The sequence below is a fragment of the Mirounga angustirostris genome, unplaced genomic scaffold, assembly GCF_029215605.1.
Source record: "Mirounga angustirostris isolate CCGP_5_RB_7025 unplaced genomic scaffold, mMirAng1.0.hap1 SCAF_13, whole genome shotgun sequence".
Lineage (NCBI taxonomy): Eukaryota > Metazoa > Chordata > Mammalia > Carnivora > Phocidae > Mirounga > Mirounga angustirostris.
In genome coordinates this window covers 9526086-9550956 of record NW_026991721.1, presented here as the reverse complement: position 1 = coordinate 9550956, position 24871 = coordinate 9526086, and the positions used below count along the sequence as shown (strand labels likewise).

General features: G+C 52.6%; 2 protein-coding genes across 2 annotated transcripts; one reads left to right on the top strand and one right to left on the bottom strand.

Moving 5' to 3' along the window:
* The first annotated feature begins 361 nt into the window (after positions 1-361).
* Positions 362-11183, top strand: BEST1 (bestrophin 1). The gene is made up of 10 exons (XM_045893529.2): positions 362-513; positions 1739-1833; positions 2312-2545; positions 3174-3328; positions 3716-3793; positions 4377-4529; positions 6568-6648; positions 6946-7097; positions 8992-9615; positions 10814-11183. The coding sequence occupies exons 1-10, from the start codon at positions 362-364 to the stop codon at positions 10830-10832; spliced, it is 1743 nt and encodes a 580-aa protein (XP_045749485.2). The 3' UTR covers positions 10833-11183.
* A 103-nt stretch (positions 11184-11286) lies between these two features.
* FTH1 (ferritin heavy chain 1) lies at positions 11287-14067 on the bottom strand. Its single transcript, XM_045893530.3, has 4 exons — positions 13703-14067; positions 12140-12286; positions 11711-11836; positions 11287-11612 (listed from the first exon to the last, which is right to left on the bottom strand). The coding sequence occupies exons 1-4, from the start codon at positions 13814-13816 to the stop codon at positions 11448-11450; spliced, it is 552 nt and encodes a 183-aa protein (XP_045749486.2). The 5' UTR covers positions 13817-14067; the 3' UTR covers positions 11287-11447.
* Positions 14068-24871: the final 10804 nt, after the last annotated feature.

Genomic DNA, 24871 nt, shown 5'->3' with positions numbered 1-24871 from the left:
GCTCAGAACGCTGCCTGGCTCAGGGGACCACGCCCAGCGTGTGCACTTCGCTGTTGCTCTTGTCATTGCCTTTGTCATACAGCTTCGGGGCGCAGACCTGTCTTCCCTGTCACGGCTGTGGGCAGCCCTGGGCTCGCTTCCCTGGCTTCCCACGTCCCACAGGCAGGAAGAGCCGAAAGGGCCCTTGAGGCCTCCTCATCCCCCTCCCAGTGTCCAGACAGGAAAGCTGAGGCCCAGAGCAGGGAAGGGTCCCGGCTAAGATCCCGCCTGGGGCCCACACAAGCCCCGAACAAGCCCCCCGTGAGTGTCTCTCCCTGTCTGCTAGGACCCAAGCCCACTCGCTGCAGTCCAGTGCCCGGCCATGACCGTCACCTACTCAAGCCAGGTGGCGAATGCCCGCTTAGGCTCCTTCTCTCGCCTGCTGCTGTGCTGGCGAGGCAGCATCTATAAGCTGCTCTACGGCGAGTTCCTCATCTTCCTGCTCAGCTACTACACCATCCGATTCATTTACAGGTGCAGGGGGAAAGGCTGGGGCCGGGGCCTGGGAGGGGGACAGCTGGGGCTTGGCACAACTAGTCAGCCACGCAGGGGGCCAATGTACCAGAGCCGGCTAAGGCTGACCTGAGCTCCCGGCCAAGCCCTGGGGGCGGGGGCGGTGGGGGGAGGTGTGGCTGGAGGTTGGGGGCTGGGGAGGAGGTAAAAGGAGGCAGCCTGCAGGCTGGGAGTGTCTTTCCTCCAACCCAGGGAGAGGCCTCTGGAATCCAAGCCTCACCTGGTCCCACTCCGCCAGCCTGTTTTCCTGAATCCCGCACAAGCTCCCAGGTGCAGACCGTATTTTCCCCCCAATAAAAATGTTTACTTAAATAAAATATAGGAGAGATATAATCACAGAATATATGAAAGCATTTTGAATGGAAAAAACATTAATGACTGAAATGGATTGAAAAACTATTAAATACAGAAAATTCTGGAATTCGTAATTACAAAACCAATAGTAAAGCACATTGGTTTTCTTTGGTTGTTACTCAGGCACCAATACACTTTAAAAAAAAATTATTTTTTAGAGCTTTAAGTTGATAGTAAAATTGAGCAGAAGGTAGAGAGTGTCCGTATACCCCCTCGAACACACACAGCCGCCCCCACTCCCAATATGCCACAGCCAAGTGGCACATTTGTCATAATAGATGAACCCACATGGACACACCATTATCACCCAAAGCCCACAGTTTACACTAGGGTCCACTCTTGATGTTGTACATTCTATGGGTTTGGACAAATGGCATTATCTACCATTCTAGTATCATCCGGAGTAGTTTCACTGCCCTGAAAACCCTCTGTGCTCACCTATTCATCTCTCCCCACCACATGTTTTTTTTAAAGATCAAACACTCCTTGAACCTGCTTTCAAACTGTCCTTTGGATTCTTTAAAAGAGTCAATGGTACCTAAAAGTAACTCCTTGGGCAGGACCTTCCTCCTATACCTCACAGAAAACCTCCTGAGGGGCCTCTTACAGCCATGGAGCAGATGCCCCCTTGGGGTTTGGGGTTGCCAGAGAAGGAGTGGGACCTGGCTCAGGCCAGAGGAGAGGCCCCAGGCAGGGCCAGTGAAAGGGACAGGGAAGTGGTGGGGTAGCAAAGAGGCAGCCACACTCCTACCCTAGGCCTGGCTGGAGTCAGTACCGATCTCAGCCATGTCCTCCCAGTGTCTACACATCCCCCCCACCCCCCACCCCCCAGGATGGCCCTCACGGACGAACAGCAGGTGATGTTTGAGAAACTGACTCTGTATTGCGACAGCTACATCCAGCTCATCCCCATTTCCTTCGTGCTGGGTGAGCTCCCCTTTCGGCGTGTCGGGATCCCAGTGGCTGCTCCAGGCTCCACACAGGTGGACTACGAGGAACTAGCTGGGGCAGGCCAGTGGCGTGTCAGTGCCTCTCCGCAGTTCAGGGAAATGGGGAGACTGCAGCCAGACGGACTGAACTTAGACATTAGGAAGGACGTCCTGAGGTTAGCACTCAAGACCCCAGCTTCTGAGGGCAGCGCTGACGTCCCTGGAGCCTCTGAGCAGGAGGGGAGGGGTCTGTCTGGCAGATTCCTGGGATAGGCAGGGGGCCCCCAGGAGAGAGAACTCAGGCTCTTGCGCCTTCATGCGGGGCTCTGATGGTCTTCCCCTACTCAGCGCCTTCCAGGAGGGTCGGGGCTGGGTCTGCTCCCCATCACAAAGATGGAGAAACCGAGGCACCGCCCTCGCTTGGCTCTGGCCGCAGCCTGGGCCCTCGCCCCCCCTCCCCCGCCTCTCCTGCCCAGGCTTCTACGTGACGCTGGTCGTGACCCGCTGGTGGAACCAGTACGAGAACCTGCCGTGGCCCGACCGCCTTATGAACCTGGTGTCGGGCTTGGTGGAGGGCAAGGACGAGCAAGGCCGGCTGCTGCGGCGCACGCTCATCCGCTACGCCAACCTGGGCAACGTGCTCATCCTGCGCAGCGTCAGCGCCGCGGTCTACAAGCGCTTTCCCAGCTCCCAGCACCTGGTGAAAGCAGGTGGGCGGGCCCGGCGGGCCCGGGGCGGGGCCAGGAGCGGGGGTCCGGGGCGGGGCTAGGAGCGGGCCCGGGCGGGGCCGGAGCAGATGGGTGGAGCCAGAGGCCTCCAGGCTGAAGATTGGGTGGGGCCAGGAGCGGGGTGGGGTCGAGACCTCGTCGCATTGGGCGGGGCGGAGTCGGGGGCCTGAAGATGGGTGGGAGCGAGGCCCGGAACCGCGCGGGAGCATAGGGGTTTGAGATAGGGTTAAGGACCCTTGAGGGATGAGGGAAGAGTGGGGACGGAGGGCCGGGGGCGGGGCCTTGGGAACTGGTGAGAAAGTACCGGTCGGCCTCCCTCTGCCCTTTCCCGTCCAGGTCTACAGTTTTCAGTCTGCATTTCTGTGACCTCCGTCTCTGACCTTTCCTGCCCTGGTCCTGGTTAGTAAGACAGACCCTTCTCACGTGCTCAGGCCAGAACAGCACGTAGTGGGCACTCAGTAATTATCTGTTGAAAGAGGATGGCAAAGGAGCTCCGCGGTCCCAGTGAACTTGGGCCTAAATCCTGGGGTTCGGCAAGGCCTGGCCACCCCTGCCAGCCATCCGTTCTGCGGGCTCCCCCACCCACTGCCTTCTTCACTCCACCCCGCAGGCTTTATGACCCCGGCGGAACGCAAGCACTTGGAAAAGTTGAGCTTGCCTCACAACACGTTCTGGGTGCCCTGGGTGTGGTTTGCCAACCTGTCAATGAAGGCGTGGATTGGAGGTCGAATCCGGGATCCTGTCCTGCTCCAGAGCCTGCTAGACGTGAGCTCACTACACAGATGGGGCTGATGCAGAGTGGGGACGGTTGTGGCCCACGTGGAACAGTTTCCTACAAGGACAAGGCTTGAGGCTTTTCCTAGAACCTGTCTTGGGATTGTAGGATTTTGACCAGCAGGATTCCACCACCCACGGTGGCCCCTCCCCCAAATTCCCCTCCCATTTCCTCTCTAAAGGGAGCCTCTGAGATCCTGGCTCCTCCTTTTTGACAGATGAGGAGGCTGAGGCGCAGAGAGGTTAAGTGAGCTGCCCCTGACCACATAGCCAGGGCTGGACCATGAGCGCCAGACCCTGGTACCTGCGGAAGTGCTGAGGTTGAGCCTGGGAGAGCAGATGGTGGTCAGAAAGCCAACCCTCCCTTCTGCTCCCCAGGAGATGAACATCTTGCGTACTCAGTGTGGACACCTGTTTGCCTACGACTGGATCAGTATCCCGCTGGTGTACACGCAGGTGAGGACCAGGCCAGGGAAGCTGCCCCTTGGGAAAACGGGGGGACTGGGAGGACTCAGGAAACAGCCTGCGGTGGGAAGGGCTCACTTAGGGGCTTAGAGGCTCACCCTGGGAGTTAGGTCTGGACTTTGCAGATTCTCTCTAGTGACAAGTTTAAAGAGTCCAGGCTTCTGCCTGGTTCAGTGGAGGGAATGTGAATATCCCCATTTTATTTATTTATTTATTTATTTATTTATTTATTTATTTATTTATTTATTTTTAAAAGATTTTATTTATTTGCCAGAGAGAGAGGGAGAGGACAAGCAGGGGGAGTGGCAGGCAGAGGGAGAAGCAGGCTCCTTGCTAAGCAAGGAGCCCGATGTGGGACTTGATCCCAGGACCCTGAGATCATGACCTGAACAGACGCTTAACCATCTGAGCCACCCAGGCGCCCCGAATATCCCCATTTTAAAGAGATCGCAGAGACCCAAAGTCATAGGGCTGTGCGAATCAGAGCAAGGCCTCGTCCTCCCAGCCTGGGGAGCTTCCTGACCCTAGGTCCCCAGCCAGCCCATTTCTGCTGCCACCCTCCTTTCCCTCCCAGGTGGTGACCGTGGCTGTGTACAGCTTCTTCCTGGCTTGCCTGATTGGGCGGCAGTTCCTGAACCCAGCCAAAGCCTACCCTGGCCACGAGCTGGACCTCGTTGTACCTGTCTTCACATTCCTGCAGTTCTTCTTCTACGCCGGCTGGCTGAAGGTGAGATTCTCTGCGGCAAGACCGGCTGTGATCGTGGCTAGAAGGGTCATGGCCGGCCAGGAAAGGAGAGTCTCAAATGTGGAACGTCGGGTACTGGGCCCGCACTACGACCCTCTGGTCTGCTCCTTCCCCGTGTCTTTACATATGAAGAAACTGAGACCCAGAGAGGAATGGGACCCACCTGAGGCCAGTGTCTGATCCCAGTGCTTCACCCGAGGCCAGACAGATACAGGGAAAGTGCAGTTGTCAAACCATTTGCTGTGCCCCCTCAAGGGAATGTTCCCCAAATGTTTGTCCAGAACGAGGGAAATGCATGGAATAAGAATAGCAGTGTCGGGCGCCTGGGTGGCTCAGTTGGTTAAGCGACTGCCTTTGGCTCAGGTCATGATCCCAGGGTCCTGGGATCGAGTCCCACATCGGGCTCCTGGCTCAGCGGGGAGCCTGCTTCTCCCTCTGACCCTCTCCTCTCTCATGCTGTTTCCCTCTTGCTCGCTCTCTAATAAATAAATAAATAAATAAAATCTTAAAAAAAAAAAAGAATAGCAGTGTCAGGGGCGCCTGGGTGGCTCAGTCATTAAGCGTCCGCCTTCGGCTCAGGTCGTGATCCCGGGGTCCTGGGATCGAGCCCCGCATCGGGCTCCCTGCTCGGTGGGAAGCCTGCTTCTCCCTCTCCCACTCCCCCTGCTTGTGTTCCCTCTCTCGCTGTGTCTCTCTGTCAAATAAATAAAATCTTAAAAAAAAAAAAAGAATAGCAGTGTCAGGCCCTGTTGGTGAGGCAACTCCTCACTGTCCCCAGCGATTAGGCTCTGGTCCCAAATTTGTCCCCTCTGCTTAAAACAAAAGTCCTAATGCTAACTACCCCAGCCCCCACCCTTTCAAGGCAGATTAGCACCACCTCTCCTTACTCAAGATATCCATCTGTGATGCAGGCTGGGGTGGGGGGCCCCCATCCCCACCCCAAGTGTCTTTTCTAAGTATTCCTCCCACTACATCCAGGGCTCTTCCTAATAAGAGTACTAAACAACACAGTTTTCTCTCCATCTCTTTATCTTTCCTCTGTTTCTCAGCCACTCTCTGTCTCTTCCTTTTTTCCTTTATTTTTTGGTAAGTGGTGGTGATGGTAGGTTGCCCCCTCCCTCCCTCTCATCCATGTTTCACATGTGTGTGAAACACACACACACAGATACTCCCTCCTTATCCACACCCTCATCCCTGCGGTCATCTTCGGTTTCTACAGCTCAAACCAGATCACACCATTTTTCTCCTCGCAATTCCCTAGTGGCTTACAGGATGTCTCTCGAACCCTTAGTGCAGCCCCTCACCACTGCGGAGATTTGTCAGGGGACTTCTGAGGTTAGTGCCAGGACTCGGCCTGCCTGGGCCACCCTTTAATTGAGCACAGCCTCCAACATCTATCTCTCTTGCGTTGAAAATCATGAATATATAAATTAGTGTTTGAAGACTTGAATGAGTAAATGAACGAATGCATAGAATTATGGAACTCCAGGGGCGCCTGGGTGGCTCAGATGGTTAAGCATCTGCCTCAGCTTAGGTCATGGTCCCAGGATCCTGGGATCGAGCCCCGCATCAGGCTCCCTGCTCCGCGGGAAGCCTGCTTCTCCCTCTCCCACTCCCCCTGCTTGTGTTCCCTCTCTCGCTGTGTCTCTCTCTGTCAAATAAATAAATAAAATCTTTAAAAAAAAAAAAAAAAAGAATTATGGAACTCCAGGGAAGATACAGTGAGGGGAGGGACTAGTGCTGACTGTGTGAGTGACAGGCTCAAGGACAGCTCTGGGTGTTCAGGGAGCAACAGGCTCAGGAGAGGAGCTTGGGCTCAGTGTCCTGAAGGGAAGGGGACTGTGTGCAGGTGCCTATGAGTGTGGGTGGCTGGAGCCCTTACATACTGGCTTTGGAGATGGTGGTCAGGCAGGAGGGGCATCTTGGGGGGCATGGAAAGAGCAGGAGCCAAAGTTCAAGGGCAGGGAGCAAGGCTGCAGGGAGTCTACCTGAGGACTTCAGAGCCTCACCTCTCCCCAAGGTGGCAGAGCAACTCATCAACCCATTTGGAGAGGATGATGATGACTTTGAGACCAACTGGATTGTCGACAGGAGCTTGCAGGTATTTGGGAGCCTGTCCTGTGGACCTTCCCTGAACTGGACCCAAGGAGGGGACCCCACAGTTCTGTAGGGAGACCCCACAGTGAGTTGCCCCCCCCACCTCCCAGACAACCATTCACTCACGGGATTCTCACCCCAACTTTTGAGGTCGCAGATAGGCATCAGTCTCTCCGTTTCACAAGTAGGGAAACCGAGGCCCAGAGAGAGGGAAGTGACCTTTCCAGGTCATCTAGCAAGATCACGGTCCCGCTTGGGCTGTCCTTTCTGTTGGACTTCTCCTTCTGTACCTGGCAACCAGGTGTCCCTGTTGGCTGTGGACGAGATGCACCAGGACCTGCCCCCGATGGAGCGGGATATGTACTGGAATGAGCCAGAACCACAACCCCCCTACACAGCTGCTTCTGCCCAGTCTCGTCGAGCCTCCTTTTTAGGCTCCACCTTCAACATCAGGTGAGCAGTGCCAGGGAACCACTTTGGTGGGTAGAAAAGCCTACGCACAAGAACTTGAAAAAGCACTAGTTAATAAATATTGGATGCATGCTAGGTGCTGAGAACTCCACTAAGCTCTTTATATAAACTTTTTCTTCCCAATAACCCTGGTTTGGTATCTCCAGTTTTCAGATGATTAAGTCCAAGTTCAGAGAGGTTAAATAGGTTGCCCAGCCCAGGGTCACATAGTTAGCAAGCAGCGCATGTGGACCAGGCATGGCTACTTCTACCTCCACACCCTTAATCCTTACCTTGTACTGCTTAGTAACTCCTAAAGTTATAAGGGCTTTTAGGTACCTCCAGCCAAAGCCCCCCATGTCCAGAGTTGGAAAATGAGGCCCAGAGAAAGAAGGGACTTACTCAAGGGCTGACAGTGATCAGTGATGCGGTTGGAATGTCAGAGCCTGGTCCAGAACTACATTTTCTGATAGACCAGGATGTTTAGATGGAGAGTGAAGCGGGGGCGGGGGGTCCCTGGGATGGGGGCGGGGCAAGCATGTGCCAGCAAAAGGATGATTCATCACAGGTACCTTCTGGGTAGATTCTGGGCTAGAGTACAGGCCTCAAGTCACCCACAGAGGCCAAACTTTCCTGCACATGGGTCCCGTTTCCCTGATTTGGTCTGATTCCCTTGTGAGCTGGAGCTCGGCCACAGTGGCCTGAAGGGCCATCCCAGAGAGCCCTTGCTCCCCTGTAGGGCGGTGGAGGGGACTTTGGAGAGTCCTCTGTGTGTCAGGGTCCATACCATTCAGGTTTTCTTCCACAGAATTAAGCAGTTTTCTTTCAAAAATGAAATACCCTACTAAGCCATAATTTGAATTAGCTAGAGTCCCTAGTGGGTGTGAGGAAGGTTCGAAAAAGTGATCAAATGAAGGATGGAGGCTTGCCTAGGTCAGAAACATTTCTGGAAGTTGCCTTTGTTTATTTTTAAAAGATTTTTATTTATTTGAGAGAGAGAGAGTGAACGAAGAGGGAGAGCACAAGGGGTGGGGAAGGGAGGCAGAGGGAGAAGCAGACTCCTCGCTGAGCAGGGACCCTGATGTGCGGGGCTCGATCTCAGGATCCCGGGATCATGACCTGAGCCGAAGGCAGATGCTTAACCGACTGAGCCACCCAGGTGCCCCTGAAGTTGCTTTTGAATTCCTTATGGTCTGTGCTCTAGCAGCTGAGGGTTGGGTGGGAACAGAGGATACTAATACATAGACCTTGTCTCTAAGGAACAATTTAGTGAGGGGGCTCAAACCCGAGGCCCAAACTCTGACACAAGGTACAAGGTACTAGATGCCTGGGAAAGAGCCAGAACATAGAACAGAGACCACCTCTGGCCTGGGAGGTGGCCTCCAGGTGGACCCAGAGCTGGGCCTCGAAGCATGGGGAGAATGTGGACACAGGCAAGGACAGGCCACATTCTGGGCTAATGGGCTTTCTCCTGCCGAGTAAAGGCTTTGGGATCCCGGGAAGCCACACTTCTTTGTGGATGCTGCTCCCCAGCTGGAACCACAAACCCCTGGCCTACCCAGAGTCACTCCTGGGCCTCATCTGACCCACCACACACGGGGACCAGTAGTTCAGGTCGCTTGGAGGGAGGGATGTTAAGGAGAAGATGTGCCAGGCTAGGGAGTTTAGTGAACGTGGGCAAGAGGGAGCCACAGAACAGTGAGGTGAGCTGGGCTGGGAAGGAGTAAGAGGACAGTGCAGTACAGGATGGGTCGGGGGAGAGGTGAGTCCAGGCATTGTGAGGAACACTGTGTGTCCTTGGCTTTGGGCCAAAAGGAGGGAAAAGAGGGGGTAAAAGTCAAGTCCGGCTTTGGTCTTTTGTCCCCTATTTAACCCTGAGTCTCATGCTTCTTTCCAGTATGCATAAGGAAGACATGGAGGAGGAGGGCACTCACACTGGCATCATTGGCCGCTTCCTAGGGCTACAGTCCCATGACCACCATCCCCCCAGGACGAACTCAAAGACCAAACTACTGTGGTCCAAGAAAGAAGGCCTTCTCCATGAGGGCCAGCCCACGAAACTTGGGGGTGCCAGGCAGAACTCTAGGGACCAAGAAGACAGCAAGGCCTGGAAGATTAAGGAGGAGGATGCTTTCGAGACTGCTGCACTGTACGGGAGGTCAGGCTACCACAGTGCCCCACAGACACCCCTCAGCCACACACCTATGATCTTCCCACCTGGACAGTCAGCACCCTCAAGCCTTCGCAGAATCTCGGGCATAGATGGCGCTGTCAAAGACCAAAGCCTACAACCTGTGACTCCGGGGACAAAGACCAGTTTTGAATTGCTCTCAGATAGTATCGGGTCCTCAGCAGAGGACCCAGAATCGGGTCACACGAAGAGGAAAACTGTTGAGTTTAACCTGACGGGCACGTCGGAGACCCCTGAACATCATCTTGGAGAATCACATTTGGACCAGTCAACTAACCTACACAGTGTACTCAAAGGTCACGAGGATCCCTATTGGGCCTTGGAAAACAGGTCTGTCTTCTACCTTAACCTGGGTCACTTCACCTGCCCCCCTCCCATATGGGTGGGAAATACCACCACTGTGATTCTACCCTTCTTCCACCTTCCTGGGAGCCCATTTTCCTATGGTCCCATCACTGCCAGAACAGGCTGGACTTACATCCAGCATTGGCTTGGGGTACACACCTGGCCACCTCAGCAAGGGACCACTGATTCACGCTCTTTTCCCAGTGTAATGCACGCTCCATTTCACCGGAGCCTGACATCATCACTAGGAAGAGCTCCCTGGGTCCCAGGTGAAGGAAGGTGAGGTTGCACTGACAGGAACTGCCACACTTTTAAGTGGTCACGTTATTCCTGGACCCAGCTCACTTTGAGTAGCAGATGCAAAACCGAGGCAGAGCTAGGGGCTCTGGGCTGTACCCCAAGAACTCCACTCACTGCCCAGGCAAAGCTCAGAGAGAGTGTATGAACACTCCCCCATAACTTCTCAGCAATCCTGAAGTACTTCTGGAAAGCGTTAGACTCCCGGGAACTGGCAGATGGTTAAGGTGAGGGCATCCAGGTCCCTTGGGGTATCTCACTGCTTTGGGGTACTCATCAAAGACTTTTTTTTTTTTAAAGATTTTATTTATTTGAGAGAGAGTGAGAGAGAGCACAAGAGGGGGGGAGCGGGAGAGGGAGCAGCAGACTCCCTGCTCAGCAGGGAGCCTGATGCGGACCCGATCCAGGGACTCCGGGATCATGACCCGAGCGGAAGGCAGTCGCTCAACCAACCGAGCCACCCAGGCACCCTCATCAAAGACTTAACATAAATGTGCTCTTCATGCCTCCTTGGGGTCAATCCACAGGGGTCACAAAACCATTTCCCTACATTCTGGATTTCACCCAGTTAAATCAACCCTACCTCCCCCCCTCCCCCCACCACCCCCATCATGTGAGAACTCAACTTCCTGTTTTCTAGATTCTCAGTCCCTTCTGTGGTCAAAAAGTTGTTTTAGATCTAGACAGAAACTTCTACAAATCACTGCAGTTTGTCCGGGAATGGACATTAATGTAGTTGTTAGCAAGGAGAGATGGCTCTTCAGTCTCCTGACACCACTCACTGATTTTAGGGGTCCTAACCTTTGCCCTAACTCCAACTATTTTAGTATTGAAATGAAGATTGTCTTCCATACGCACACTGAAAACTTTCTCCAATTCTCTCTAGGGACGAAGCACATTCTTAGCCCGTTTCCCAGGGGGGGGACACTTCACCGGCCTGGTCCTACCTGCATGTACACCAGCAGGACACTGATCCAGTCTGTCACGCAGCTGTCCACACTGAAGAACGTGTTCGTAAGGACAGCTTTAAATGGTTAGCTTACTGGGTAAGAAGATCCATGGTTTCAGGGCTACTTAAGCCTTTAAATGCCTTTTGTACATAAAAATTGTATGAGAAGCTGGAATGAACCACTGGAAACCTGTAATTCAAAACATCCAGTTCAGAATCAGGAGTCCTTAAGTCCTGTCTGAATTCAACACACCCAGCCTTGGTATCTTTTCCAAACTAAGGACTTTTTAATAAATACAAATCCTCCTAGGCATTTCGATTACTGTGGTTCAACTATAGCACTTGAACAGATTGCATAGATGACCTAGATACATTTCTAGCCCATCCCACAAACTCAAAAAAACAACAGCTGGGTACCAAATTACTTTATTTGAAGAATGGTACAAATGAAAGAAGTTAAGTAGATGTTTTGGTACAACTTATAGAAAAGGTAAAGGTAACCCCAACATGCATGCACTGCCTTGGTGACGAGGGTAGTCACCCTTGTGGCTATGGGAAGACAGCCTAAGGCTTAGCTCTCACTATCACTGTTTCCCAAGGTGTGCTTGTCAAAGAGATACTCTGCCATGCCAGATTCGGGAGCCCCCATCTTGCGCAGGTTAGTTACGTGGTCACCCAATTCTTTGATGGATTTCACCTGCTCATTCAGGTAATGAGTCTCAATGAAGTCACACAACTAGAAAACAGAATGGGGAAGAACGTTAATGGTAAGTTTTCCCAGCCCCTAAGAGGCAAATGACTTCCTCCATTCGCTCCCAGATTGCCAATACTTACATGGGGGTCACTTTTATCAGTGGCCAGTTTGTGCAGTTCCAGTAGTGACTGATTCACGCTCTTCTCCAAGTGTAATGCACACTCCATTGCATTCAGCCCGTTCTCCCAATCATCACGGTCTGGTTTCTGAATGAGAAGACGTCACATCAATGCATCTGCAGCCTCTACCAATTAATCCACAAGTTAGCAAGCACCTAACATGTAACCACTGCGCTTTGGCAAAAGGGACATCCAAGTTTCTCCAAAGCTTTCAAATTTAACATCCTTGCCCATTACCGTTCGCCTCTTTTAGCTGAGATGGTAGGCCTAAAAAAGCAAAGAAGCCAAAAGTACCCTCATTTTAGAAGGGCAACCGCTAGTTTGAGTGGTTTCTGACACCTGAGGACTGCTAGATCATGAAGCAGGGGATTTCTAGGTTCTTTTGTTCACCTTGATATCCTGAAGGAAGATTCGGCCACCTCGTTGGTTCTGCAGCTTCATCAGTTTCTCAGCATGCTCCCTCTCCTCATGAGATTGGTGAAGAAAATATTTGGCAAAGTTCTTCAAAGCCACATCATCGCGGTCAAAGTAGTAAGACTGGAAGAGAACATGAACATGTTCTGTTAAAAGGCACTCTGCCACCTAGCCTTTCTTTCTGAAGGGGTCTGTGCTGAAGGAGACCAGATGGGGGGGCAGGCTGTGTTCCTGGACTGAACACAACACTAATTAGTCTGTACTCTAAAACACAAAAACAAGACTTGGTCCTTGGAACAACTAAGTTTACTACAAGGAACCTTTAGAACTATCATAGGCAACTGCCCCCAGCATGGGATTTCTTAAGGCTCTGTATTTGCGCCAAGTTCTTCCAGCCAGTTGTCAAAGTCGTTTGGAGAGGATGTGGGAGTATTTACCCTGTACAAATAGTGCCTTCTCTCCCTACTGCCTGATTCACCCATGTTAAAACATGAGCTTGCCGGTTTACAGCTTTAATTTGTAAAATTAACCCATCAGGCAAGGTGACAAATGTCGGCAATGCTAATGTATAAAGAAATTGCCAGCAGAAGGCAAAAAATCTGATTCAGTTTTTAGGCACTTGCTGTATGTATTCAGGTGTTCCTGAAATAGAATGGCAGTGGGGGAAATCCAGGCCTGTTTTCAAATCCATCTGTAACTTGTCTATTCTTGGATAATTTGCACAGTCGTAAGACAATTCTAAGTAAAACTCCCACCACACCGCCTAAAAATAGGATTTTGGAAAACGGATTCCATCGATCAGTGCATGGAAAAATTCTTTGCCCAGTAACCGCTGGTGTAGTTTATCCAAAAACCAAGCGTTCAATTAGCGGGCCACAGCTCTCAGGCACAAAAAGGATAAAGAAGTGCCGGAGGCGAAAGGACGGATGACTAAGACAACTGTGTCCGCAGAACGGGAGATGTCCATGCTTCAATTCAAGTGGAACTCAGAGATAAGCAACAGAGGGGTGGCGATTGCTGCTCGGAGAATGGTCGGCCCGTGGGAGATAAGCCACTTAGCACCAGCTCCCCCCACCACCCCAGTTGCTATTCGATACCATTTCCCAGCAGGCTCCGCCATTACCCGGGGCGGAGGGGGGGGGACGGGGGCTGGACCACTTCGCCCCCATTACCGAAGCAAACGGAGGGCCCCAGGATCACGTGATTGATGCAGAGAAAGGGATGGAAACGCAAAAACCCACTTTCCTAATTGCAGGGCTGTACAGGTTGCAACCGCTCCACCTCGGGGATTCCGAGAAAACTACGCTCTCTTTAAATATAGAGCGGTGCGCAGAGGCGGCCCTTGCCTAACAGGGAACCTTCCCAGAGGGCAGCGGGAAAGGGCGAGCTGGCCAGAATTTCTGCGCAAGCCCTGGGAGACCTCGAGCGGCGTCCATCTTCCAGCAGGACGCGCGGAGGCGGGAGAGCCGCGCGTTAGCCACACCCCCGCCCCGCCCCGCCGCCCCGGGAGGCCGCCCCCGCCCGCGGGCCGGCGCTCACCATGGACAGGTAGACGTAGGAGGCGTAGAGCTCCAGGTTGATCTGGCGGTTGATGGCGGCCTCCGAGTCCTGGTGGTAGTTCTGGCGCACCTGCGAGGGGGACGCGGTCGTCATGGCGGCGGCTGAGAAGAGGCGGCGGCGAGCGGCGGCTGCGCGGCGCTGGAGCGGCGGCGGGGGCCTTGGAGCGGTCCGAGGGCGCTATGAGGAGATGGCGGAGGGCTGGCTCTGAACGGCCGGCCGGGGTGGGGGACGAGCGCCGGGTTCCGTCCAAGCACTGTTGAAGCAGGAACCCGCGGCGACTCTCGGCGGAGACTGTGGCGCAGACGACTGCGACCCCGTACTTATAGCGGGATCGGGCGTCAGGCTCCCTCCGGCCAATCAAGCCGCCTGCCCGCCGTGCCGAGCCCCGCCTCTTCCGGTGGGCGCGCGGCCCCCGCCTCGGGGGCGGTGGGGGAGGGGCGGCGCCGCCGGGGGAGGCCGCGCGTGTCCCGCAGCGCGTAGGGCCCGGTGGGCGTCCTGGCGCGCCCTGGAGGTGGGGCCGTAGGGAAGACGTGGGGACGGGCGCAAAGTCCAGCCCCGAGCCCTGCGCCCAGGGCGCCCTGGGTCTCGGAACAGCCGGGAAGCGGCCCTGGCCCCGGGGGCGTCGGGGCGAGTCTGAGCCCCCGCGGGGGCGCCCCGCGAGACTCTTGGCCAAGGGCATGTTAACAGTCCGAGCGGTAGGGCAGCAGTTCCCACCCCCGAGGTGATTTCCTCGCCCCGCAAATTGTTAAGTGGAAACGTGGGCCCTAGGAGGTCGTGTGAGTCAGAGGTGGAGCTGGAAAAGGGTTCACTTTCTCTTCCTCAGGGTCTAGCTAGGACCAAAACGCGGGCGCAGTGCCCCCCCCCCCCGGTCCCCGTTGTCCCCCGCCCCTCCGACTCTGGCGACCCCGTCCGCCTTTGGCTGAAAGCAAATATGGCTCCTTGTGCAGCTTATACAACAAAGGCTGGGCGGACCGTGTTTCCCGAGAGACACGGAGAGCGCCTTCCCGGAGGGAGTCTTGGGGGTGAGCCACCTGGGCTTCTGAGAAAATCGGGAGAACGGGGGTTAGAAAAGAAAGGAGAAGCCACTTGGATCTGGAGACGAAGCCATGAGGCCATTTTGAAATGGCCTCTTTTACCGGCCCCAGTAACGGGAGACTCAAGCTTGAGGAGCCACCTCCTGGGGTTACCCTTGGAGAGAAGTTGATGGGGCTGAATGTGCCACAGATGTCACGGGTGCAAGAAACCCTGGGAAGGCAGGGCCACTGAGTGTGGCTTGCAGCTGCGTCCCAGGCACGGAGTGGGTGTGAATTTGAGGGTGGCGGAATTGGAGCTAGGTTCGGGCTCCTTTCTTCCAGTCCCCCAGTCGGCTGGCTTCGAGGCTCCCTCTTCTTAACCGTGTCCTTCGACCTATCCAAGACCCTTTTCGGGATGCTCACAAACATGAAACTGGAAGCTGGACTTCCCAACCTTACAAAAGGAAGGAACACTTACTAAAATATTAAAATACGTTGCTGATGGAATTACGGTGATTTCTCTTTCTTGGGTCTTTATTCATTTCAAAATGAACATGTTACTTTCAGGAAAAAAAATTTTAGTGGGGCAAGAGCTACAAAAAATTAAGCAGAAGGCTGCTGGGAGAGTGTAGACAAGGGGTGCCTTACTCAGTCTGGGATAGAAGGTCAGGGAAGGCTTCCCTAGGAAAGTGACAGTTGAACTAAGTTTGAAGAAAAAGCTGTAAGGAAGGTAGAGTGGAGAAGGGAGATAGGGAAGGGAATTCCAAGCAGAGAGAACAGCATGTGCAAAGGTGTAAATGTGTGGAAATTCATGGCCTGTCCAACGTACCTTAAGAAAATGTGTTGGCCTGGAGAATGCCAGAAGGGTGGTACAAGGTACAGGATTGTGTGCCATAAAAAGGGGTTACATTTTGTTATGGGCAATCTGGAGACACTAGGGGATTTCTAACCAGGGAGATACCTGGTTAGAAATCTCGTGCTATTAGGGTAAGAGTACAGCAAAGTCACCAGATGCAGAGCTCTCCTATATAACCGGAAACACCGATTAGAAAATGTAATGAAAAAAAATTTTTTTAATTTACACTGGCAACAAAAGCTTAAAGTACCTAGGAATAAAGTTAACAAATATATGAATATGAGAATTATAAATGTTTGCTGCTGGACAGAAGACTTGCATAAAGGAAGAAACGCCATGTTTCTAGATAGCCAACCTCAGTTTTGTAAAGATGTCAGTTGTCCCCAAAGAAACCTATACATTCAGTGCAATTTCTGTAAAACTCCACGGTGTTTTTTTTGGAACTTGACAAAATGATCCTAAATTTTATTTGGAAGAATGTATGTGTAGAATAGCTGATGAGCAGCTGGGGGAGAAAAGGTTATGAGGGTAGATTTACTTTCCCTGATATTAAAAAAAAAGTACCATAAAGTACTCTAGGCAGTTGGTACAGGCAAAGGAAGTGTTAACAGTCCTACCCACAAACTTATGGGCACTTGGTGGATGCTAAAGTGACATTTTGAATTTGGGGACAAAGAGTGGGTTCAACAAATGATGTTGAAACAATTGATAGTCATGTGGACAAAAATGACTCACTGAATTTCAAAACATGTTCCAGACAGATTAAAGATCTAAACCTTTAGGGGCGCCTGGGTGGCTCAGTCGTTAAGCGTCTGCCTTCGGCTCAGGTCATGATTCCAGGGTCCTGGGATCGAGCCCCGCATCGGGCTCCCTGCTCCACGGAAGGTCTGCTTCTTCCTCTCCCACTCCCCCTGCTTGTGTTCCTGCTCTCGCTGTCTCTCTCTCTCTCTCAAATAAATAAATAAATAATCGTAAAAAAAAAAAAAAAGATCCAAGCCTTTAAAAAACAAAACAAGGGGCGCCTGGGTGGCTCAGTTGGTTAAGCGACTGCCTTCGCCTCAGGTCATGATCCTGGAGTCCTGGGATCGAGTCCCGCATTGGGCTCCCTGCTCAGCGGGGAGTCTGCTTCTCCCTCTGACCCTATCCCCTCTCATGCTCTCTCTATCTCATTGTCTCTCTCAAATAAATAAATAAAATTAAAAAAACAAAACAAAACGCCTATGAAGTTCCTAGAAGAATACATAGAAGATTATCTTTTAGAATTCCAGGGTAGGGAGTGTTCTTTTGAGGTTTTCAAGAGCCATAAATGGGCAGTTGGCAGATTTGACTACCTAAAAAAAATGAAAAGTTGGACGGCCAAGAGGTTCAGCAACGTGGAGGGCAGACGAGAGACTCTGGGCCACGCAGGAGCCTGAGTGGTGCCCGGCCACCGTGGGACGATAGCAGAGGACAACCAACTATAGGATTGTGCCAAAGAAAAAAGCCAGAATCTTCAGAAGAGAGAAGAGAAAGAATCTGCCAAATAAGGGCAAATCGATGACACTCCAATTTCTGAAAGAGCTCCAAATCATAACAAGTTTGCAAAACCGAGTGTTACTACACTACCTTGGTGATTAGCTGCACTTGATTACGGGAAAGAGATCAATTTAGAACAGAATTGGCCTATTGGCAAGAGGAAAATAGAGAATCCAAAATTTCTGGGACTTATGGTATTGAAGTTAGAACTGTTTGTCTTTTTCAAGTAGTAAAAAAATTGAGAAATATTTTGAGTAACAAAGGCTGATTATGGTGAACCCTCAAGACAATGACCCAATCAAGGACAAGGCTGTCACACAGTTGGTGAAAATGAATTAAAATTGTTCCTAGTAAGTCCTTTCAGTTGGACAAAGCACTCAGGGCAAAAGAATAGAGGGTATGGTCCTACAAAAACTTGATAAGCCAAAGATATATGTAGTTACATCTTTGAGGGAAGCATACCTAGAAGAAAAATTGTGGGTATAACTATAAGAATATGGAGCAGACTGGAATCAAGTAGGTAAAAAGCCAACAAAATTGTTCTTTTCTTTGCAAAAATGAGTGATTTAATTTTTTCAAAATGAATGACAATAAAACGCACAGAATTTTAGGTGAGTTTTGACCCTTGAATACAGCTGAAACAAGATACAGAACATTTCCATTATCCTAGAAAGTTCCTTTGTATCCCTTTCTAGGAGGTTTCCCTTGTACCCCCCCCAAGACAACCACTCTTCTGATATTTTTCGATATTGATTAACTTTGCATGTTCTAGAATTTCATATAAATGGAATCCTACAACAAGCTGTAGGACAAAAGATACTGTAAAGCAAGTTAAAATACAAATGGCAAATTGAGTTGGTATTTGTAGCTACGTAAGTAGTGAAGATGCATAACTATGCTTTATTATATTTATTTGTGTGGGTAATTATATATTATGTACACATAGGTCACTCTTTGATTGTCTTTCCTGCTATCGGATACTATAAGCTCCTGGAGGGCAGGTGTGTTTCTGCGTTCTTCATCCTGCACTTTCAGCATTTTGCAAGATGCTTGTTACTAGGTGCTTAGCATTTGCTGAGCTGACAGATGGCTGCAGGACTGAAAGTGGAGGATGGATCACAGTCAGGCAAGAGGCTGGGTACCGGCTGGGAGGCAGCAGCCCTGGTTCTCTGCAGAGGGGACAGCAAGCCGATGTGAGATATGGAGGAGACAGAACAGACAGGGTGAAGTGGCCGACTGGGTAACATGAAGGGTGGAAGCGAGGGGTGGGAGGTGGGCAAGAGAGCCCCAAGTTTTCAGGCCTGGGAGCTGGATGCCATTCACTGAAAATGGGACCACAGGACAAAATACAGGCTGGAGGGAAGGCAAGCTTGCTTTTGGACCAGATGTCCTGAGTTTCAGGGCCTCCAGGACATCCAGGTGGACAGAGCCCGCAGGGAGTTGGACCCACCTGAAGGAAGGTGGCCTGTTGCAGAAAGTCGCTTTCATGAGTCAGTATTGGCTCCGTGCTTGGATACAACAGATGAGGTGGAAGTGACCCTCATGGCAAAACTGAGGGACGGCTTTGGCTGTAGTCGGCCATTGGGGGAGGCTGGCTGGGGAGAGTGAAAGAGAAATCTTGTGCTGGGATGTGTGCATGTGTGTGTGTGTTTGCTTGGGCCATTCCCCACCTTCTGGGACCTCTGGGTGTTAGAACTGCCATCTCCAAGCTTCCAGATTCTTCCAAAGCCATGACCTGCTCTTTGGACCTTTGCTGACCAGGATTTGGCCTCCCTCCCCTCCAGCCCCAGCTCCTCGTGACTTGGAGGAGGCGGGGAGTTTGGCTGGCCTCCCGGGACTGCCACCTCCTGGGGCTGGCGGGAAGGACGGCAGGCCAGAGAAGGCGGGGGTTGCCGTAGACAGCTGCTGCCCCACCGTGACTCAGCACTCTCCTGGTCTGGAGGGTTTGACCTTAGACTCCAAAAGTGCTTTGTCATCGAGGGGCGGGAAAGCCCAGAAGTCTTGGAGGGCTGTGGCTTCACTGTGAGGGGGGGTGGGGCAAGCACCCCCATTTCCTAATGTGGCCTGCTGCCTAGGCTAGACGAAGAACGAAGGGGTCCGGATCACCCAGCCAGGCCTCAGACCACATTCTTGCTGGAAGGGGGCGAGAGGTCATCACTTCTACTTGTTTCTTCCTCAGTGTCTTCCCACCTCACTGTGAGGTCTCTCTCTCCCTTTTAGGGACTGTTACCCTAAGGTTACAATTTAGGATTCCACAGCTGGAAAATCGTAGACACTTGCAATGCTAAGGCTTGGAAACGACTTGAGAGTTTCCACCTCACCATGTTTTATAAACAGATAAGGAGGTGAGAGGCTAGAAGGCCAGGCTTGCCCAAGGCCATAGTCAGAGGCAGAAGCTCAGGCTGAAAATGTAGAACCAGGCACAGGGTGCAATACAGCAAGGTCGTTAAAAATAACGATAAGGCTGTTGCTAGAACGAGGATATCAAATGATGTTATGTGAAAAAGCAGAGCCTGAAATAAGTTCGTGCAAAGCTGATAACAATGAAGACACACTGCAGTGCAGGAAGTTAGAGTTCAGAAATTTCTAAACTGGAAAAAACAACACGGAAGCAGATTCAGGAACATTTTTGGATGATACAGCCGTGATTCAGAGAGCTTGTCCTTAAGCCACTTTTTGAAAACCCATGAGGCGATGTTGAATCAAAGTCTAGGGACTCAGGAACCCCCTCTCCCAGGAAGTTAGGGTCAAGAGCCACGACCTGGGATATTGAGGATGATTGAGAACGGAAGGCCCCCATGTTTAAGGCAACACAGTGGGAGTTCCGGCTGGGAGAGCCCAACACGCCACTCCTCTTATCCCTCGGGCCCTGGCTGTTGTTTGCTCGTCTACTTTCCCAATGGACTTCGAGCTCCATGTTACACCGTGTCCCCAGACCCCGGCACAGGCCCGGGGCCCTTTCAGTTCCAGCAGCTTGCAGCCCTGGAGCTTTCTTCTGGAATCATCATGCCCCGTGGATAGCTGGCCTCTGCGTTTGGACTCGAGGCCCCTGGAGGTCGAGGATCTGGCCTCCGATGATGTCCTTCCAAATGACACCCTGGGTATCTGCCCCGATTCTAGGCACTTTGGAGAGGTCACCTGGCCTTTCTGAATTTTATTGCCTGTATTTATTTACAGTATCTGGAGCCAGCCCTCCCGCATGCTACCCTGGCTGCCCCTCCCCCCACTTGGGATGCCCTCATTGCCACAATTCATGTTGCACCCTGTGACCTGGTACCCAGCCCCATGGCGTGCCCGTGTTACCCAGTCCGGGCCCAGCCTTGCAAACCCCCGCCAAACCAGGAGAGGCCCTGCTGAGCAGAGGTGGGAGGTGGGGAGCAATCCCAGCAGCCTCAGAAAGAGGCACAGAGAAGGGCGAGGCGCTTGCTTTGGTAGGAGCCAGGCAGCCTCGTGGAAATGTACACTTGCGTCGGCCTTGGCCTTTCATGGTGTCCACACTTCGCCGATCCCTGGAGGAGGCTGTCTTCCAGGGACCGTTGAGGAGTTGAGGCCCCCCGTCATGGGGTGGGGTGGGGGGGCTGCTCCCAGCGTCCAAGGCTCCTTATTTCCTGCCTGCACTCCCACCTGTGGCCTCGCCCTAGCCCTTGTCTGCCCTTCCCAGCTTCGTGAAAGGCAGAGGGAAGCCCTTCCCTCCTTCCCTTCCCTCCTTCCCTTCCCTCCGCAAGGGCTCTCTGCTGTCCTAGGGATAAAAGTGTGACCCTCCCACCTGAAACGAATACAATATTGTGTGTCAACCATGCTTCAATTAAAAAAAAAGAAACACGTGACTCTTCTGGGTGGCCCGAGGCCCTGCCTACTGCCTGGCACTCTCCCCCTCCGGGATGTCCTCTCTGGCCTTTCCCCACCGCCCAGCCCCACAGCAGTGCCCTCACACCTGGAGGACTTGGCACAGCGGGTCCTTTTGCCCGGACTGCCCTCCCTGACCTTTCCCCCTGAAAAACAATCCAGAAGCCAGAAGCCAGAAGCCAGCTCACAGATCCTCTGGGAGGCTTCCTTCACTCCCCCCGCAGACTTGTGCCCTCTGGCGCTCTGAACGTTTCTCCAGGACCACACTGCACAGCAGTGACCCGCTCTGTCCCTGCCTCCTGTGCCTGAAGGGGAGCTCTGGCCCTGTTCCCCACCCCCCACCCCCGCCCCGGCAATGCTTCTCCCTTGCCCGCCTGGGTAGCCGGCAAGGCGCCAGGCTCGCAGACTCCCGAGAACTGGGTGCTGGAGGTCACAAGGGGCCCAGGTAGACAGGTCGAAGGATTGGGTCTCTCTACTAGAAAATGTGCATGTGCTTCCAGGAAATGGGTCTAAGGCATTCTTGGAGTTATTATCCTGTGACCAGAACATGCCAGAGAGTTTGCAGGAACTAAGTGGACACCTTATTGTGGCTGAAACCGATGACGCCTCTGAGGAGGAGGAAGGGCAGGTGGCCAGGCTGTAAGCAGAGGAGCATACTGCAGGTCAGAGAGGGGCAGCGACTGCCTCGCCAAAGGCAGTACAGCTGGTAAGAGTCAGGACTAGGACTGGAGCCCGGAATCTAACTGGGGGGTGGTTTTCCAAATCTGGGGCCCCGATGCATCCCCTGCAATTCTGAACATCAGTCCATGCCCCTTAGTCCCCAGGGCGCGGAGGAAGAAGATCTATGAGATTGCAGTGGCCTGGGGGCTGAGATATCCCTGGAGGGGGAGAAGAGTTCCCGCCGCCCCGAATCCCAGGCAAAGGTGAGGCAGCTTCGAGGCATCCACGTTGGCAGTGGGCACTTTTGAGGGAGTTCCTACAATTTCACCAGCAGCAAACAGGTGATTTTCAAAATCAACAGTTTGATTTGTTTAATACTTGGAGTCTGTTTGCTTAGTGGAAATTTGTGGGGTTTTTTGTTTTGTTTTTTTTAAAAGAAGGCAACATGCCTAGCGTGGAGTCCAATGCATGGCCTGAACTCATAACCCTGAGATCAAGACTCTGAGATCAGGACATGAACTGAGATCAAGAGTCAGACGCTCGACCGACTGAGCCACCCAGGTGCCCTGGGAGTCTGTGGTTCTTTAGAAGGCATTAATGGGGCCCTGTGGCCGGTCTCAGGTCGTGGACTTGGTCTTGAGTTATCTCCTGAGCTTAGTGCTAGTGGCTGCCAGGCTAGGAGATGATCAGGAAGCCTGGAGACCCTTGGCTATTCAGTGGTATCCCTGAGCAGGGCAGCTGGGTCCAGACCCACTCCTGAGACCTGAGGGTACTTCTAGAACATACTATTAATAGGGACCCAGGCTAGCTCCTCAGACCTATAGGGCTCCCCATGGGCCTGGAGGCCTCTGCTTAGCCTTTGGTGGACACATCAGGATTGGGATTTGTGAATAATGCCTCCTTCAAGGGCTCACAACTCCTCATTCCAATGTAGGATCTGAGCATCATGCTAACTTTCCCAAAAGACCTTCTGGGTGCCTGGAGCTGAAGCTGACCACTCATTAGGGCATATAAGATGCCCCCCTTCCCAACTGGGGTAATCCCATGTCCTCACCAGGGCCCTGAGCCCACCCTTAGCTTTCTCGGTGGAGGACTTGCCTACCTTTCTAACAGAGCATGTGTGGTCTGGGACAGATGCTTAGAAGTCAGACCCAGGAGAGCCTTCCCAAGGGAAGGGAGCTCACCTGCCCTTTCCTTCCCCGCCTCTTTGGTTCTAGCTGCACAGATGATATTCCGACGTCCTTTCAAACATCCCTAACTTTTACAGTTCTTTGGAATAATTGGCTGGAATTAAGTATCTAACTTTTTTCCTACTTGCCTACCTGTCGAGCTGTTCTTCCCACCTTATGGGTATGTATGTGGTGGCAGTGGTAGGAATCCAGATTCTCTGCTTTTCTCTGGAATTGGTGATTCTTCCAAGATTCACGCCTTCTTCCCAATATTCACCCCCCTTCTGGATACACTAGATCCAGATTCTCCTCTGGGGAGCCATTTCCTCCCTTCCTGCCCCTGCTTATGTGCCCTGATTAGAATGGCCTCTAGCCCCAGATTCAGGAGTAGACATGTTTTCTGGCACTCTCAATAGATTTTCCCATCAGTTTGCCTTTAACACCATCTAAATGGCACCAGATTCCTTCACGGGTCGCAGAATTTTCCAGCCAGGCATGTGCCCTTGAGACTATCTGAACTTTCATTCAGTCACTCAACTAACAAAGCACGGTTCATAACTGGTCAGGACACATTCCAAGCGCCCGATGTTTCTGACCAGGAGTCAGACAGAAGGAAGCGAGAGTTGGAATCAAACCAATGAGGAAACCTGTCGAGGGGCATCCAAGTTCCTCACCCTTCACCGGGCTGTCCCTTGTCTTTCGGAGTGATACCCACCTTTGAGGTATCACTCAGAAAGGCCGTTTGCCACCAGCAGCCACTCCTGTGAGCCAGGCACAGGGGCCTGACACGTGGCAGGGCAGGCTGGGGCTGCATGAGGTCTCATTCCCTCCTGTTGTCCCTCCTGCCGGTCCATTAGCGCTGTGTCCTGTGTGGGCCCCACCCCTGTCCCTTTGTGTAAGTCTTTCGTCCCCAGATCTGTCCCCTTTGACATATCAAAGACCTACTCTTCCTCCAAACTCCAGTCCAAATCCTGCCTGTGCCAGGGGTCTTCCAGGATTGGGCTGATCTCTTTCCTCCCCTAACTGTGGTCCCTTCATCCTTTAGTGAGTGACAGTTGGCGATTGTGTGTCTCAGCATCATCATTCCTCCACTGCCGCGGGGAGACCGACAGCTCAGTGGACGTTCGAACATCGTTGTCATCTCTGCTCCCAGTGTGCAGGCCCAGGCCCTGGCCCACGACAGGGCCACTGAGCAAACTCTGGGTGGTTGAACTGAGTTGTGGAAAGGAGGACTCCTTGCCCCAGAAGGGTCCTTCCTTCCATGAGATATGGTCCTCTGCACCTAACTAAGGGAGAGGAAGGGCCCCTCCTCTGGCTTCTTCCTAGGAGCCCTGAATGGGAGCCTCATGAGTCAGAATTGGTCTCTGGAGGGGCTCCTGGATGGCTCAGTCAGTTAAGCATCTGCCTTTGGCTCAGGTCATGATCCCGGGGTCCTGGGATTTGAACCCCGTGTTTTGCGCCCTGCTCAGTGGGGAGTCTGCTTCTCCCTCTGCTCTTCCCCCTGCTTGAGCTCTCTCTCTTGCTTGCTCTCTCTCTCTCAAAGAAATAAATAAAATCTTAGGAAAAGAAAAAAAAAAAAAGAATTGGTCTCTAGAGTTTGCCTTACACCCGGTCAGCCTAGTCACCCCTTCAGCCCTGAACTTTTGCATTCTAAGGGAAAGGGTCCTCAGGCCCAAGCTCCATCAAGCTGAGTGGGTTATACTCAGTCCCCCCCCCACCTTTTTTGAAGATTTTATTTATTTATTTGAGAGAGAGAGAGAAGGAGAGACAGTGAGAGAGTACAAGCGGGGAGGAGAGGGAGAAGCAGGCTTCCCGCAAAGCAAGGATGACTTTGATTTCAAGCAATAAAACCCCACCCATACTAGCTTAGCAACAAAGGTGATTTATCGGCTCATGTAGCTGAGACATCAGGAAGTGAACCTTGGGCATGGTTTCATCAGGGCCCCGGCCCCATTTCTCTGCAGTTTGCTCTCAGATCTGCTCCAAACCCCTGTGGAGCCTCATCCTCAGGCTCTCTTCTAGCAGCATCGAGGGTTGCAGGCCTCCCTGTTCCGGGGGCAGGGGTGGGGTGAGAGAGGGAGGAATGAGA

Bases quoted from the DNA above. Each gene is read 5' to 3' on its own strand.
- BEST1 (XM_045893529.2), top strand. From the start codon at position 362: ATGACCGTCACCTACTCAAGCCAGGTGGCGAATGCCCGCTTAGGCTCC. The intron at 514-1,738 runs GTGCAGGGGGAA...CCCACCCCCCAG, and splicing joins ACCATCCGATTCATTTACAG to GATGGCCCTCACGGACGAAC. The intron at 4,530-6,567 runs GTGAGATTCTCT...CCTCTCCCCAAG, and splicing joins TCTACGCCGGCTGGCTGAAG to GTGGCAGAGCAACTCATCAA.
- FTH1 (XM_045893530.3), bottom strand. From the start codon at position 13,816: ATGACGACCGCGTCCCCCTCGCAGGTGCGCCAGAACTACCACCAGGAC. The intron at 12,287-13,702 runs GTGAGCGCCGGC...GTTCTCTTCCAG, and splicing joins CCTACGTCTACCTGTCCATG to TCTTACTACTTTGACCGCGA. The intron at 11,837-12,139 runs GTGAACAAAAGA...CTTCTCATTCAG, and splicing joins TCTTCCTTCAGGATATCAAG to AAACCAGACCGTGATGATTG.